Genomic DNA, 16,573 nt, shown 5'->3' on the forward strand with positions numbered 1-16,573 from the left:
CAAACGTGCTGCGTAACACGAGAATGTTGATTAATGTTTACTGTGCAACAGCCTTATTCCAAAATGGATTTAATTAATTATTTTCCTCAAAATTCTACAAACAATACCCCTTAATGACAACTTCGCTGGCGACTTCGGCAGACACGTTCAGTTTTTATTTGAAGTGTCTGTTCTCTAACTTAACTAAATTATATTATTACTATAAAAAAAAATCGAAAATGAGGGGGGGGGGGGGTGCCGCGGTGGGCAAGTGTGTTATACCTGTTAAACCGGTGTTATGCCTATCACGGCAAGCCTATTACCCATTATTATTATCAATCTAAATTAATCTACTGCGAAATATAGGAGCTTGTTACTGGGATGTAACAGATCTGTGTGTTTTGTATCACTAGTGCAGTGTCCGTTCTCAGAGCATATAAGCCTTGCCCGCATGAGGCGCACCTTCTGCCTTTATTAGAGAGAAGAATATGTTCAGCCCCCTCCCTCCGAAGCTTCGAATATTCGGTGTTGATTACTACCGAAGCTTTGAAGCTCAAAAAATGATATTCGGACCAGCCCTAGATTTTACTTGGTACATTTTTCAAAAAGGCCCAATTTTAACAGCATGTTGTACCCACTACATGTTATTCAATTGAGGTGAAATGGGACCTGGTGAAGTGGGACACCCAAGCTTAAGTATTTTTATTATTATGTGTATTTTTTCCATTTCATAAAATTAGCAATACCCTGAGGAACAGAGGCTACATACACTGTAAAATAAAATCAGGTCTCCAATTGAAAATTTTCCAGTGACTGATCACATCAAAATATTTTAGTTGGCCAAATTGAATTTCTGTGAATTAAATTGCGTCAATTCACAGAAATTCAATTTGGCCAACTGAAAAATTTAGATATGATCGGTCACTAGAAAATGTTCAATTGGAGGCCAGTGTAGCAATCATCTCCCCGCTCAATTTGACATTTTTCTTTGGAAAGACTTGTTACAAAAACTTATTGTAATGATTTATTTGTAAAATATTCCTGAACTACATTCTTCTGTAGGATTACTTCAGGGTGTGGGAGGAGTCATGATGTCATACGTTGGGGGTTTGGTTTTGGGTGCTGGTATTGAAGAATGTGCAGGACTTCTCATGGGTCTCTGTGGTGGTGTAGTCATCAATGCATACAGCGATCATGTGGACGGCTCTCATCTTCCTAATTCTGACATTCTCCTCAGGAGCACTTTCACGTGAGTATTTCTTTTCTTTATATACTAAAAACATATTAGTGAGATGGAAAATGTTAATAGGAATCACAGAATGGACAAAAATGTCAAAAAAGGGATTGTTCACCCAAAAATGAATAATTTACTCCGCCTCAAGTTGTTCCAAACCTGTATGAGTTTCTTTGTTCTGTGGAACACAAAAGAAGATATTTTGAAGAATGTTGGTGACTAAACAGTTGACGGTGGCATTGACTTCCATAGTAGGAAAAAAAAAATACCATGGAAGTCAATGGCTACTGTCTGGTTGCCAACATTCTTTAAAATATCGTCTTTTGTGTTCAACAGAAGAAACTCATACAGGTTTAGAACAACTTGAGGCTGTGAAAATTACTTTAAATCATTGTATTCTAAAATATTTGGGTTAGATCCTCAACTGGAAACTGGTTGCATTATTTTAAACACAAATGAAATGGATTAATTTTTTTTATAATCAGTTGTCACAAGGCATTTGATCACAGCCAATGGATGTAGAAATGCAAATTTGTACATCTTTATAACTTTATACATCAGCCCTCCAATGTAACCTTTTTCTAATGAACAATCATTGCAGCACCTGCCGTTTCTTTGTAACTGTTTGTGAAATTTACTTACAAATTATATATTTTATACAGCTTTTTTTTTTTCAGTGTACTTGAATGGCCAATATGGTCAGTGTTATAAAGAGGCCTGTTGCGAGGCTCACATTTAGAGCGATAACTGACCATTCTTTGATTTTATAACCCATAGTGTTGGTGCATAATGTCAGATGGCAAAGCACCAGGTCATGGCTTCGATTTCCTAAAAATATATCGATTTGGATAAAACCAGCTGCCAAATGAATAAAATGTAAAGGCAAGAAATGTGCACATAATTCAGATAAACGTAGACTTAGATACACAGACACATAATGTGATAAATGAGACGTCAGAGCTCAGTGGGGATTACACTGGTACCCTCAGCTGAAAGTCACATGAAAAGGATTGAATGGGATTGTAGAGGTCGTGTGACTCTATTTGCCAACCCTCACATTCTCATGCTTTTTCATCTTAGAGACCTTTTCTTTTCAACCCTTATGAACTTTAGCCAACCTTAAGCAACTGAACTACCATATTTACTTACTTTAGCTTATGAACTTCTTATACCTAAAGAAAAATAGTGAAATATCTATAATGAAAAATCACAGAGTTGCCACGGATATAATAATTCATTTATTAATTACTCATTTGAAAACTTATTTTAATGCTCTTTCGTAAATGAGATGATCTTCACAATTTTATTTCCATCATTCTTCTAGAATCCAGAACACGCTTTGCACATTATCGTTCATGGAATTCAAAAATGTATCCAGTCTGGAGGGATGGGGATCCCAGATACAGAGATTGTTGGAAAGGTATTTGAGCACATACACAACTTCATTAACCCTTTATTTCAGTTTATTATTAAGTGATTTGCACGCATTATAAAATATATTAAAGGCTAAAACATAAGCAGTGTTGGACATTAGCAAAGTATTTTTACTTTGTTAAAGATTATAAGGTTAAATTAATTTTTAAAAATGAATGAAGTGCACAGGTAATTCATTTGCGGTAAACACTGCAATATTACATATAAAAATTCGAATTGTAAAATTTGATTTCATGCTGTCTTTAAAGTTGTGTTTTGTGACACAAAGGTTCCAACCACGAATTTGTTTATGGTGCAGGTGTGCATACACACTGGACACTTTCTAAATAGGTCCAGCAAGTTCTCCTCGTACACTATGTATTTTACTGCACTGTAGAGGGGTTCGCAAACCCTGTACAGAAAGCAGGGCACATACACATTAGTACTATACACTAAAGTCAGTCACGCACACAGCATAACACAAAGATAAACTTACTTTTGACTATCATCTGGAGTGATATCAGGCTCGTATGTGGAATCCAAAGTTGTTGATTTCAAAGTTGTTGATTTCATCTGCAATATTTCCCATCCGTGGCCTTTTGATCGGTGTAGACGTTATAAAAGGAGGAACGAAGCTGGCGCCAAGATCATCCGTTGAGCAGGACACAGAGGGGCACAAAGGTTTTTACCTGGACCGCTGAAATTTCAACACAAAAGCGGGGGGTGGTAAAAAAAAAAAAGATTGAAATACACGTAGATAATTTTGCTCATAGTATCAAAAATACACAAGTAGAATATAACTTTGCCTTTACTCCGCCGTTTCGGCTTTGGCGTAGAGAATGTAGCTTGTACACCGATGCTGGTCATAGTTTTGGCGGGACACTGGATTCCAACATCTCGTGTAAGTGGCTATCAAACGAATAAAACACACAGAGGCGTTTCAGAACATCCAGCTGTAAGGTGAAGGCCACATGTCCCAAGATTCTGCATTCCAACGTGGCGTCATCAAACTACGCCTTTGTTTTGAATAGGTGACCTCTAGTGGACGGAAAAGTTACATAGTGCAGCTTTAAAGGCACAACATGTAAGATGTTTGGATTCAAATATCCAAAAACCACTAGAAAAATATTATATTTTGTTGACATTATCCTTTAATCATCCTTTATCCATTATCCTATTTTGCTTACATTATCCCGAATGTTTCCAAGAATGTTTAAATCCAGAGAAATAAGCCATTTTAACCAGGACACAGACCGTTTCTGTTCATCGCCCATCAATGACATCATCCCAGCGTTACCCTCCAATTTCTGGTTTTATTTTGTAGAAACCATGGAAACACCAAAGACGCTTTAATATATCATGCGTTTTATTAGACAGGTGAGTAACGGTTTGGATATATTAATCGACAGAAAACGAATAATTGTTATACACAGTTAGTCTTATTGTTTAAATCTGGTTTTCTTGGTTTACCGCGAGTACCATGTTTTTCCATGTCTAATATCGATCTAGCTCACAGCAGTGTGCAACAAGTGTCTCAAAGTAAATGCAGAGCGAACGCACAGAGTAGCAACATAACTTTCAACACAATCAAATGTGTGTAATATGATCAGGGGCAATAAACATAACATTTCTCAAGAGCAATTTTGGAAGGGGACACAAATAATACAGCCAAAATCATACTTGCAAGGATATGTGTACCATAAAGAACATTTTGTACTTACGGTCTATGGATAGTTTAGGTGTGCGGTGGATCAAACCACTGTGAGGCAGGGGGGGGGGACCTCAAAATGTTTCTAAACTTAAAACACATTTTTTTGCACTGTTTGCGTTTGTATTGTTTTACTACTTTCACAATTATTTTAAGTATATATCATTATATTATTTACAATACTCAGAATGTTTTTTAGGGGGGGGGGGGTAAATCACGAGTCCCAACCCCCCGCGATTTACGCCCCTGAATATGATAAAACATCACTTCGTTACCCCACATACGCATGAGCGGAAGGCCCTGTCCCAAAATGGCACCCTGAGTCCTCATGACGTAATGCCACTTTGACTGCTGGGTAGAAGTCCTCTGTGTAGCTCGCAAACTTGCGGGCTCAGCTGAAGTGCACATCGAGGGTGCATAGCAGCCACAAAAGGGGCGTTCACGAGCACCCTTTTTTTAAGCTTAAATGACGAATGGGACACCCAGCGGTCTTGTGAAACCAAGAAGGTGCACATGAAGTGTGTCATTTGGGACAAAAAGCTCTGCGAAATCATCAAGCTACGCCTTTGTTTTGAATAAGTGACCTCTAGCGCCGAAAAATTACATATTGTGGCTTTAAGTATTTTTATTTTTATTATTATTATTTTTCACTACATTCCAAGGTATAATATTGTACTTTTTACTCCACAACATTTCATAAAAACATGTATTTCCTCATTTTTTTAAACGGAAGAAATCAGAGATGGTGTCTGTAAACGAACATCTGTTCTCGAGTCAACAACTGATTCAAATGATTCGCTCAGAGTGAGTCTTTAGTTAACAATTCAATTAATTCACGAGTCTGACTCAAAATGAGCCGAAACCGGGAGATCCTCGGAGCCAGGGTGGCGAATTTTAGGGTATATTATTGTAATTGAAAATCATATTTAGGTCATGACTGTGAAGTTGTTTAACTAAATCTGCTGTAAAATGTCAAGCTTTTAATCCAGGGATACCAACTTCTGAGTTTAGCTTAGAGTGAGAATTATTAATCGAATCAATTCTGATCTTGATTCAGTATCGATTCATTTTGCTACATATTACTACTTACAGTACAAATATTAGTGTAAAATACAATAAATACGTAATATAGTGCATATATTTAGCAAAATGCTCTTCTCTCTAGAGTTCATTTGCGTGAGCTTTGGCAGCCCTGTTTTAGAAATGGTTGAATGTGGACATTTGTGTATTACCGTCTGAATGGGGTTGGTTTTAGGTAAAAACTAAACATAACATTAAAACAATGCAAATTAATGCCCATGCATATTCCCTGCTGTCATAGCAGTTGCAATATAAAACTAGTGTTTGCATAGCGTTCTCCTTAAAATGTTAACACATTTTGACATAGGATTTTTTCCCCCTCTTTTACTAGTCTTTGTCTTTAGGGAATACCCTGTCTGTGCACTGGTAAAATAAATAAATTAGAAATGATTTTATTACATTTAATGAATGTTGCAAAAGCCCCTGTGAACTGTTGCAATCGTCCCCTGTTATGGGGTCAGTTGCAACATTTGACTTTGTCTATTCAAGTATAAATGGTACAAATATTATCATATGTACACTTTTTGCAGCAGTGTGGATGGGTAGCTGACATATGTGGGTATATTGTATTAAAATGTTGGCTTTCCATACAAACAGTCTCTGAAAAACTCAATGTTGCAACTGTTCCCATACACTCTCCGCTACCTGCTACCTTTCTTTTAAATTGTGTCTTTTTTTTGTCCTAGGCGGAGAGGTGACATTTAAAGTCAGAAGTGATTCTCCAACACTGACAGGAGCTAAAGCCACTTTCAACATTGATGTTGGTTTCCCTCAGAACCAGACAGTACTTCCTGATGGACAGGTGGTGTGGGCGAGAAACTGTACCATTAATGGTTAGTTATCCAAGCTTCCTTAATACGATACATATACACTATATAATATTTCATTCTTGCACTACCTTAGATCAAAATTGTGAAAATATAGAAGAGATAAGTGCTGCAATGTGATTCTTAATTCCTGTTTTAGGAATATGTTGTGAATTTGTATATTTATAAATCTACACCTAAAAGGAATTAAATTTGTCTTTTAGGAACATCATATACTATGGGCCAGACTGTATATCCCGAGTCTAACATCTCTCAAGAATGGACAGGTGTCTTTCCTGACAGGACACCCTTCACTAAGATCTCTAACAAAAAGCCCCGATTCATCTATGTATGGAAGACGTGGGGTAAGCACGTTTAAACACAATATACAAACATAGTGTAGAGATGGATTAACGAGGACAGTCCTGGATCAACAACCTATGAAGACTTTTGAGTTAGAATTAGGGGCTTGTACAACAGTTTTATTCAATAGCTCAAGATCAAATCAAAATTTTAAGTTCAACTCAATTCATTATATTTTTTAAATGAAAATTAGAGTAAATGTTAAGTTAACACAACGTGCAATTTCTTAGATTCTATTGTGTTAATTATTTTTTAACAAAAAAATGTTTAGTGAACTCTTATATTTAAGTACACATAAAGGTTTTCCTGTAAATTTTTAATCAAATTGATCGAAGTTACTTAAAAAGTGTGTTGCAAAAATGCTGCATGTATACTATATTGCCAAAAGTATTGGGACACCCCTCCAAATCATTGAATTCAGGTGTTCCAATCACTTCCATTGCCACAGGTGTATAAAATCAAGCACTAGGCATGCAGAGGCTTCTACAAACATTTGTAAAAGAATGGGCCGCTCTCAGGAGCTCAGTGAACTCAAGCGTGGTACCGTGATAGGTTGCCACCTGTGCAATAAGTCCATTCGTGACATTTCCTCACTACTAAATATTCCACTGTCAACTGTTAGTGGTGTTATAACAAAGTGGAAGCTATTGTGTACAACAGCAACTCAGCCATGAAGTGTTAGGCCACGTAAAATACCTGAGCGGGGTCAGCGCATGCTGAGGCGCACAGTGCGCAGAACTTTCTGCAGAGTCAATAGCTACAGACCTCCAAACTTCAGTGTGTAGAGAGCTCCATGGAATGGGTTTCCATGGCCGAGCAGCTCATCCAAGCCTCACATCACCAAGTGCAATGCAAAGAGTGGGATGCAGTGGTGTAAAACCCGCCGCCACTGGACTCTAGAGCAGTGGAGACGTATTCTCTGGAGTGACCAATCACGCTTCTCTGTCTGGCAATCTGATGGACGAGTCTGGGTTTGGCGGTTGCCAGGAGAACGGTACTTGCCTGACTGCATTGTGCCAAGTGTACAGTTTGGTGGAGGGGGGATTATGATGTGGGGTTGTTTTTCAGGGGTTGGGTTTAGTTCCAGTGAAAGGAACTCTTAATACGTCAGCATACCAAGACATTTTGGACAATTTCATGCTCTCAACTTTGTGGGAACAGTTTGGGGATGGCCCCTTCCTGTTCCAACATGACTACGCACCAGTGCATAAAGCGTCGGTCCATAAAAACATGGATGAGTGAGTTTGGTGTAGAGGAAGGAACTTGACTGGCCTGCACAGAGTCCTGACCTCAACCCGATAGAACAACTTTGGGATGAATTAGAGCGGAGACTGCGAGCCAGGCCTTCTCGTCCAACATCAGTGCCTGACCTCACAAATGCGCTTCTAGAAGAATGGTCAAAAATTCCCATAAACACACTCCTAAACCTTGTGGAAAGCCTTCCCAGAAGAGTTGAAGCTGTTATAGCTGCAAAGGGTGGGCCAACTCCATTTTACACCCTACGGATTAATGTCATTAAAGTTCATGTGAATGTAAAAGCAGGCGTCCCAAAACCTTTGGCAATATAGTGTTTATTTTAAGTAAATTCAACACATTTGTTTTTTGGTTGGTCGATTGTTGGTTTATAAAATTGTTTTCATTGTTTCTCTTTCAGGAAAATATTGGCAGGTGGCTGATGGTCCTTCCTCTCTTCTGACCATTGAAACTGATAATGTCCCTCTTGGTTCTTATTCCATGGAAGTGGTCATTTATCACTGCCGTGGCAGAGACAAGTTCATTCCTCTTGGTTATGCATCTACCCAGTTCTCCATTACTGGTGAGTAGTTTGAAAACTGCACATTTATATTCTACGCTTTTAAAATGAAAGATTCCTAAAGGTGTTTTTACGCAGAAATGCCATAGAAGAACCATTTTTGGTTCCCCAAAGAACCTTTCAGTGATCAGTTCTTAAAAATAACCATTTTGTTCTTAGCGTGAAGAACATTTATATAATCTAAAGAACATTTTTACACTATAAAGAATGGAATGGATCCATGAAGATTCTTCTAGATGTCGATAAAGAGCTTTTTATATTTTGTAGGGATCCTCTTATCTTCTCAGTACTTTGTTTACCTGATGCTGTAGTAAGTTAAGAGAATATGTGGTGTTAAACCACTGCATAGGACTGAACTGGAGAGGAAACCAATGTTGTCATTCACTGAGCGTATTCCTGCAAGCCCCTAATGAAATGTCCTCTTCTTCTCTAGACCAGATTCCTTTCGCAGTGACATTATCTCAGGTTGGTGACATAAACCAGGGGGACCAAAGCTTTATCCAGAACAGAGCTGTGTCCTTTAGCGTTAATTTGCACGACCCGAGCCAGTATCTCAGTGGATCAGACGTCAGCTTCAACTGGGATTTCGGTGACAATAGTGGAACTCTCATCTCTCGAGAAACCACCATTACCCACACATACCTTTCAACTGGTTCCTTCAGGCCACAGGTGGTTTTGATGGCAGCCATCTCCAGTGGTTGTCAGCTCAGTCCAACTCCAGCCGCCACTGTTGTTCCTCCTGTTCCTGCCACAGGTAGAATTTCATATTTCATGTCATTTCAAAGACAGTTGTTGGTCCAAAAAGTGTTTTAAAGAGATTTTAGAATGACATTCCCACTTAAATCCAAAGTAGGCCTGTTCATCAGTTGGTGCCTTTTCCTTTTTGCCAGATGATACTACAGCAGTGGAAAGCATTGTGCTGACTGTTTCTCCTCAGCCTGCTGATGTCATTCCAGTAGCAGCTGATGTCACTGTAGCTGCCAACGATTTGGCAGTGGCGGCAACTGACATAGCAGAATTAGATAATGTTGCTCAGGAAGAACCCACTGTTGCTGCAGACACAGCTGTGGCAGTTATGTTAGCCACATCTGCATCTGTTGAGGCTGAACCTGCGACAGAACTTCCTGTGGCTGATGTCAATCTGGCAGCCACAGTTCTCCCAGAAGCCCCTGCTGCTGATGTTAATCTGGCTGCCACAGTTCTCCCAGAAGCCCCTGCTGCTGATGTTAATCTGGCTGCCACAGTTCTCCCAGAAGCCCCTGCTGCTGATGTTAATCTGGCTGCCACAGTTCTCCCAGAAGCCCCTGCTGCTGATGTTAATCTGGCTGCCACAGTTCTCCCAGAAGCCCCTGCTGCTGATGTTAATCTGGCTGCCACAGTTCTCCCAGAAGCCCCTGCTGCTGATGTTAATCTGGCTGCCACAGTTCTCCCAGAAGCCCCTGCTGCTGATGTTAATCTGGTAGCCACAGTTCTCCCAGAAGCCCCTGCTGCTGATATCAATCTGGCTGCCACAGTTCTCCCAGAAGCCCCTGCTGCTGATGTTAATCTGGTAGCCACAGTTCTCCCAGAAGCCCCTGCTGCTGCAGCTGACACAACCTCTGTTCAGACAGTCATTGGAACAGTGGCACCGACTGGTGATGCAACAATCATCATCACCCCTGAGGCAGTGGCCACTGATGTCGTAGCATCTGTTATCCCTGCAACGGAAGACATAGAGGCAGTTAATGCAGCTGCTGCTGGAGTCAGCGAGGCAACCGACGCCATCGCTGGTGAAAAACTTTAAATAGATGATGAACATAACTTTATAAAAAAGTCCATAAATAATAAATTGAGTTGTATATTTAATATCTTTCCATTGGTGCTTTAATTGCAGGTGTAACTAGCATACCTGAGGCAACATTAGAAGCTGAACTGGTGGCAGGAACTGAAGCAGCACAGGCAGCTCTAGTCATTGCAAAGCGACAAGCACCAGAAATGCCAACAGAAACAAACTGTATGATTTATCGTTATGGCTCCTTCTCTACAACTCTTACAGTTATTCGTGAGTACTTTTTTTTTTTATCACTAAACAATACTATCACATCTGAAAATGAATCTTTTGGGCATCATTGTTCCCAAAGAGAAAACGTGCTTCACTTCAGCATTACTGGCCTGGCTTAAAGGGATAGTTCACCCAAAAATGTACTGTCCCTCAAGCCATCCTAAGTGTATATGACATTCTTCTTTCAGACGAATACAATCAGAATTGTATTTAAAAAGCCCTGGCTAATCCAAGCTTTATAATGGCAGTGAATGGGAGCCCAAAATTTGAAGCCCAAAAAAGTGCATCCATCCATTATAAAAGTACTCCACACGGCTCTGTAACTGTGAGAGACGTTACACTTTCTTCGTAAAATGAATACGGAATATTATCTATACTAGATATTTTTTCGTACAGTGTGGATTACAATGGATGCAGTACCATTTGGTTTGGTTTAGGGTTACTTGTAATTATGCATAATTTACTGTCATTGCTACACTATAGTAAGTACTAGGGCTGCACGATTAATCGATATCGAACCGCAATTGAGATTTGGGATATGTGCGATTACGAAAGCGCAAAGGCTGCGATTTTTATAAAATAAATAAATGCCCAGCGTGTCAGTGAAGAGCGGCTCTGTGATCAGTAATAAACGCTGCTCCGTCTGAAAGCACTGCGAGTTTGAGTCGCTTATAACGTGCGTTTGAAAAAACAACACTCGTCAAATATCTTCACAAACTAGTAATGTGAAGCGTTCATAAACCTGTTGTCCAACAAAACACGTTTTAACTCACTTCATATAGTCAGTCGAGCTGATGTGGCTTCTTATCACAGAATGTCAATCAGCACTACATACTTTATTATTATGAAAATAACAGAGAAGGCTTGAAGAACTCAAATACACCATATCTTGTCGCAGAAGTATTATCTTCATGTTTATTATTAATCAGTCAAAGCGTTTCTATCTTCGTTTTATTCAGCCTACAGTGCAAGCTACACTTTAGGGATTTCCCATAGGGAAGGGATTTCCTGAAAATGAACGATTACTTCTTCTGAGGCAAATGTGGAGTTTCCGCTCGAGGGCGCCCTCTGGCTTTCAGTATGAATTATACATTTATTTAGAAGTTTTTTATTATTATTATTTTCTACCCAAAAGTTTGACAATCCATACGTTTTTCTTCAATGTAAGGGAGTTTTAATCCCCTCAGTGGATGCATAAGAGGCTCATATTTCATATTAAAGACATAGACTTTAAGAAATTGATATCACAGATAAAAAATATATTTTTTTACAATAAACCCATAGACCTTTCTAATGATTTTTAGTCGTAGGCTGTCTACATATTAACAGGTAACCCAATTTTTTTTTTTGTAAAATAAGTTTTCTAGTAAAATATAATTATAATTATTATTATTATAGTGTTATATTTATTCCTAAATGCTATTTTAAATTTTAAATAAAGAAAATGTTATTGTAATAGTAATATTTCTTATTTTTATTAATCAATAATAATAATCATTATTATTATTATTAGCCATATTAATATATAAACTAAACATTTTATATACACACTTTTCATTTGTAAAAATACAAAAATAATAATAATCGCAATCGCAATTTTAACCAGAATAATCGCAATTAGATATTTTCCCCAAATCGTGCAGCCCTAGTAAGTACATGTAGTAACTTGCAATACGTCACCTTAAAATAAAGTGTTACCCACTTCTACCTCAACTTTAGTGTCTAGACCGTTGTGTAAATTTAAATCAGGCTGTGTAAAACCATCAAAACAGCCTGTCTACAAATGTGTTTAATATTGTCTACATCTATGTTTCCCCCCTTCAGAGGGAATAGAGAGTGTTGAGATTGTGGAGGTGAATAATGTGGTGATCATGGCCACAGAGTTGGAGCAAAATGCTGTGGATCTCACAGTCACCTGTCAGGGAAGGTAAATATCCATTCACTGTATTTATTTTAGTTTTTAGACTGTATATCGACTTTACTGTTCAAAGCTGTTATAATAGTCTTAAAGTCAGCGTGAAACTGAAGTTGCAATAGTCTTTTCTTCCTTTTTGAAGGAATGAATGAATGAATGAGGCATTTAGTGTTTTACTATGTACCACACACTAGCCATAGGTGGAAAGGATAGTGAGTGATAGAGCCAATTATAGGATGGAGATTATTAGGAGGCCATGATTGATCAAGGCCAATGGAGGGAATTTGTCCAGGGCCCCGGGGTTACAGGTTACACCCCTACTCTACGAAACATACTTTTTTTTAATGACCACAGAGTCAAAACCTCAGTTCAACATCTTATCTGATGGATAGTGCTTGTTACGGTATAGCGTCGCCGTCACTATACCGTGGAATTAGGACCCCCACAGATCACACTAACGGTGTGTTCACACTTATAGTTCGGTTTGATTAGTTTGTTTGGTCCAGACCCCAAAAAAATCCAACACTCTCCATTGACTTTGCATTGCGTGAGGCTGCCTCCTTGTCATTTTGGACTTTTAACAAAAAACAGAACAATGTCTAAAAGCTGCTATGTTACAAGGTGTACAGCAAACAAGCTAAAAAAAACAGAACTAAGTTTTTATAAGCTGTCGACCCAAAAAAACGAGCGTTTAAGGAGACAAAAGTGGAAACAGGCAATAAGACGTGAAGCATCAGCGGGAAGAATGGGTATCTTTTGGGATCCTTACACTCAGTATGCCTACGTGTGCTGTAAACATTTTGTAACTGTTGAGTCAAATATCCAAATGTCAGTTTTATACAGTATATTATATTTCCTGTCGCTGATTACGTTCCCTTCCAGTGGGCGTAGTTATGCCCAGCATGTAATATGCCGCGCTCTGTCTCAATTGCCTGTATCCTGTTTTTTGGGTCAACAGCTTTTAAAAACGTCTGGGTTTTTGGTTCTGTGTTTTTTAGCTTGTTTGCTGTACACTTTGTCACATATCAGCTTTTAGATATTGTTCTGTTTTTTGTTCGGAATGTCAAGAAGGTAGCCTCACGCAATGCAAAGTCAATGGAGAGCGTTGGATTGAGCGGTGGGCGTGGTTTTCAGATTATGACGAGTGTTGCTCTGTCTCTATTGGTGGATCTCATGTGAGTAACAGGTTGCCCCGCCCCTCACACCAGTAAACACATCATCAGAGAAGACAAGGAGGGGAAGATTATGAGGGCACATGAATAAATAAATAAAAAACAAGTATATTCAAAGAATAATACAATTTAAAACAAGAATTGTCCGTTTTGATTTCCTGTTGACTTTAAACTGGTAATAATGATGACAGTGGTCGAACATGAAATATTAATGAAGTCATTTTTGTTATATTTGTTCTTCAGCCTGCCTAGTCAAGTGTGCACCGTGGTGTCTGACGCTGACTGCATAAGTCCTGTTCAGAGCCTGCAGTGTAATGACGTGACTCCAACCCCTGAGTGTCAGATAGTGCTGCGACAGTTTTTCAACAACTCTGGCACTTTCTGTATCAATGTGTCTCTGACCAATGACGTCAGCCTGGCTGTAACCAGTGCAATGCTCAGTGTGGCTATAGGCAAGTGTCATATCAATTCAAAGCGTGTCTAAAACCATAAGCATTTCTTTTTCTAAACCTGCCCTAGAACCTCACAACTTATTTTGTTAAAGCCGCAGACACAAATTCACCAAGGAACACGGCTGGAGCAATACTGGGAGTCCTGTTTTTTATTTGCGCTGTGGGGGCCATTGCTTTTACATACAAGTAAGACACCAATACGCATTTCATCAAAATAAATATTTAGAATATGTTATTGCTGCCTAATTAAAAATGAAATAATGCTATACGACAGTAACCCTTCAAGTATGTTTTTATGCAGGCGGTATAAGGAGTACCGTCCACTGACAGAAGATAATACCAGCGGCGGTTTCGGTTCTGGAAGAAGCTCTGTGCCTTTAATGCTGTGGAACCTTCTGAGCCGGAGATCCACTGCAGAGAGCCGTCCACTCCTGCTGGGACGAGTGGTGTGACAGCGGCCCACTTAACCCTGCTTAAAGGCATATTACATTGTCTCTCAACACGAGAATTAAATATAAACAATGAGGGCCTCATTGTACTGTAATAACAAATATTTTGTATGTAACATGCCTCACACTATTGCAGCATAATTAAAGAGTACTTTATGGTGTGTATGTCGTCATAAAAACAGTTGGCTAGCTTCTCTTGGGCTGCAATGATCTGACTTACACCCCTACAACCTCAGGTGTCAATCAAGAGGTTCTATCACTCACTATTAAAAATATACTTTAAGTGCAGTACAAAAGGCTATGCGAAACCAATAGTTTACTTACATTATTTACAGAGGGTGGTTTTTTTTTTTAATGGTAAGGTGGTTTAATACATACAATACAAGGCTAACTTGCTCATAACCAACTACAATAACAAGCAAGCAATTAAAAGAAAAGACTTCAGACGCCCAAACTAATCTACACTCTAACAGAAACCAAAGTACGCTCTCCCTTTACCTAACAGGAATGTGGATAATAAGGCGGGAGTCTCTTCCATTATTATTGGGACTGTAAATGTATCCTCATTCTATAATCAACCCATGTAATCTGCTTGATAGGAATATTGTCTCGTTTTACCCCTTGACTGTCACCGCTTTTTGCCTTTTTTTAATATCACATATTTTAGCAATCATCTTAAATTAGGTATCATTGGAAAGCTTACGAACTCAAAATTCATCCTGGTTTTGAAATTGGACATTGCGTTACCATGGAAACAGGTTTTTTGCAGGCTCCTCCCCTAGTAGGCGGTGTCAGGTTTCATATTACAAAATTGCTTTTGACTACTCTAGAATCAAAACCTTTTCTAATCTGGACAAAACACATATCATCGGAAAGGTCTCAGGGTTCCATATTTGGACATAAATGTATTTATTTGTCACAGAAGAATGCTTAAATTTTTTTTTTAAATAATGGGATGTGGCTATTTTGGTACAGCGCCTAATAACTTCAAATTTGGAACACAACTTGGTTAGATATGGCTTTGATTTTATAGTCATTTTAGAGTAAAATGTATATTTTATTTAAAATATATATTTTTTAGTACAGTACATTTTATTTACAGTGTCTTCTTTGAAACAAGACCAAACATAGGTCTATGACAGTATAAGTCCCAGTGAACCGGAAGTTGCAACTGATTTTATTTCAGTGCTGTGACGTATTTCCAAGTGAAACGGATATTGAATAGAGGGCGGGGTTTTACTTCAGCGCTCCTCCTCTCCATCTCTCGCTCATAGGAGAGGAGTGGTTAAGGATATTCAAACCCAAGTGTCATCGGAAAGGGAACGCCATTCCAGACCGGAAGTTACTTTTCAGATTTTGATTAAAGATTACCATGGCAAACAATTTCTGTGTATTAACTTGCACAGATTAATTGTTCACCCTAAGACCAGTAATATTTGCTAACAAAGTAAATAAGGTTGATTTTGATTTCATGAGGACTACTCATTGTCAGCTGTTCATCAAATAATCTATTAATCTGAGAAAACCTTTGCTCATGTTCAGCATTTATACAACATTAAGAAGCTTTATGAAGTAAATTGATATTAACATTTAACTATTAATAATTAAAAACATTATGTATTTTTCCCAATTACCTTTGTAGAACTAGTATGCCATTATTATAATACACTTATATTGTCATTTGCATTTTCAACATACCATGTGTTGTTTGATATCGACCCAAGATGTCTGATGTGTTATTTATAATGGATCATGGCCACACTAATGACTTATCAGCCCTAAATAAAAACATTTTGAGTCTATTCTTGGGTTTTTGTCTGGTTCTGTTTAAAATTGTCTGTCACTCATGTGAGGTTATTTCTTGATTGTTGGTGACACCCATGTTTGGTCAGTGTTTGTGCATATTGTTAGCCTGATGTCGTCATACTCAGATTATAGTCAGAAGATGAGTGTGATACTGCTCCATTGGGCTGTGATTATGAGGCGTGTTTCAACCGAACCAGGAAAGAAAATGCCTCTGCACTCAATTGGATAGACCTACAACCAATCAGAGCAACGGAGCGCATACTTATCGACAAAACTCAACTGCACGCACCCTGGGAGAAGTAGAAGAGTGTAAACTATCTTTGCCGGTGTTGTAAAAAGAAT

At 38.5% G+C, this 16,573-nt stretch overlaps 1 protein-coding gene across 2 annotated transcripts; it reads left to right on the forward strand.

The window, feature by feature from the left end:
• Positions 1-1,090: 1,090 nt before the first annotated feature.
• On the forward strand, positions 1,091-16,229 carry pmela (premelanosome protein a). Of its 2 annotated transcripts, none has more exons than XM_079844494.1 (12): positions 1,091-1,228; positions 2,538-2,633; positions 6,101-6,247; positions 6,445-6,585; positions 8,238-8,399; positions 8,830-9,150; positions 9,287-10,165; positions 10,270-10,437; positions 12,262-12,364; positions 13,768-13,976; positions 14,069-14,162; positions 14,278-16,229. In XM_079844494.1, the coding sequence occupies exons 1-12, from the start codon at positions 1,159-1,161 to the stop codon at positions 14,426-14,428; spliced, it is 2,541 nt and encodes an 846-aa protein (XP_079700620.1). In that variant the 5' UTR covers positions 1,091-1,158; the 3' UTR covers positions 14,429-16,229. The 2 variants fall into 2 exon arrangements, with proteins under 2 accessions (XP_079700620.1, XP_079700621.1); XM_079844495.1 differs by having other exon boundaries at positions 14,075-14,162; positions 14,278-16,227.
• The last annotated feature ends 344 nt before the right edge of the window (positions 16,230-16,573 follow it).

The sequence above is a fragment of the Gobio gobio genome (assembly GCF_949357685.1).
Source record: "Gobio gobio genome assembly, chromosome: 19".
Lineage (NCBI taxonomy): Eukaryota > Metazoa > Chordata > Actinopteri > Cypriniformes > Gobionidae > Gobio > Gobio gobio.

Coding starts and splice junctions, on each gene's coding strand:
- pmela (XM_079844494.1), top strand. CDS start 1,159: ATGCATACAGCGATCATGTGGACGGCTCTCATCTTCCTAATTCTGACA. Junction 9,151..9,286: donor TCCTCCTGTTCCTGCCACAG/GTAGAATTTCAT, acceptor CCTTTTTGCCAG/ATGATACTACAGCAGTGGAA. Junction 12,365..13,767: donor ACAGTCACCTGTCAGGGAAG/GTAAATATCCAT, acceptor TTTGTTCTTCAG/CCTGCCTAGTCAAGTGTGCA.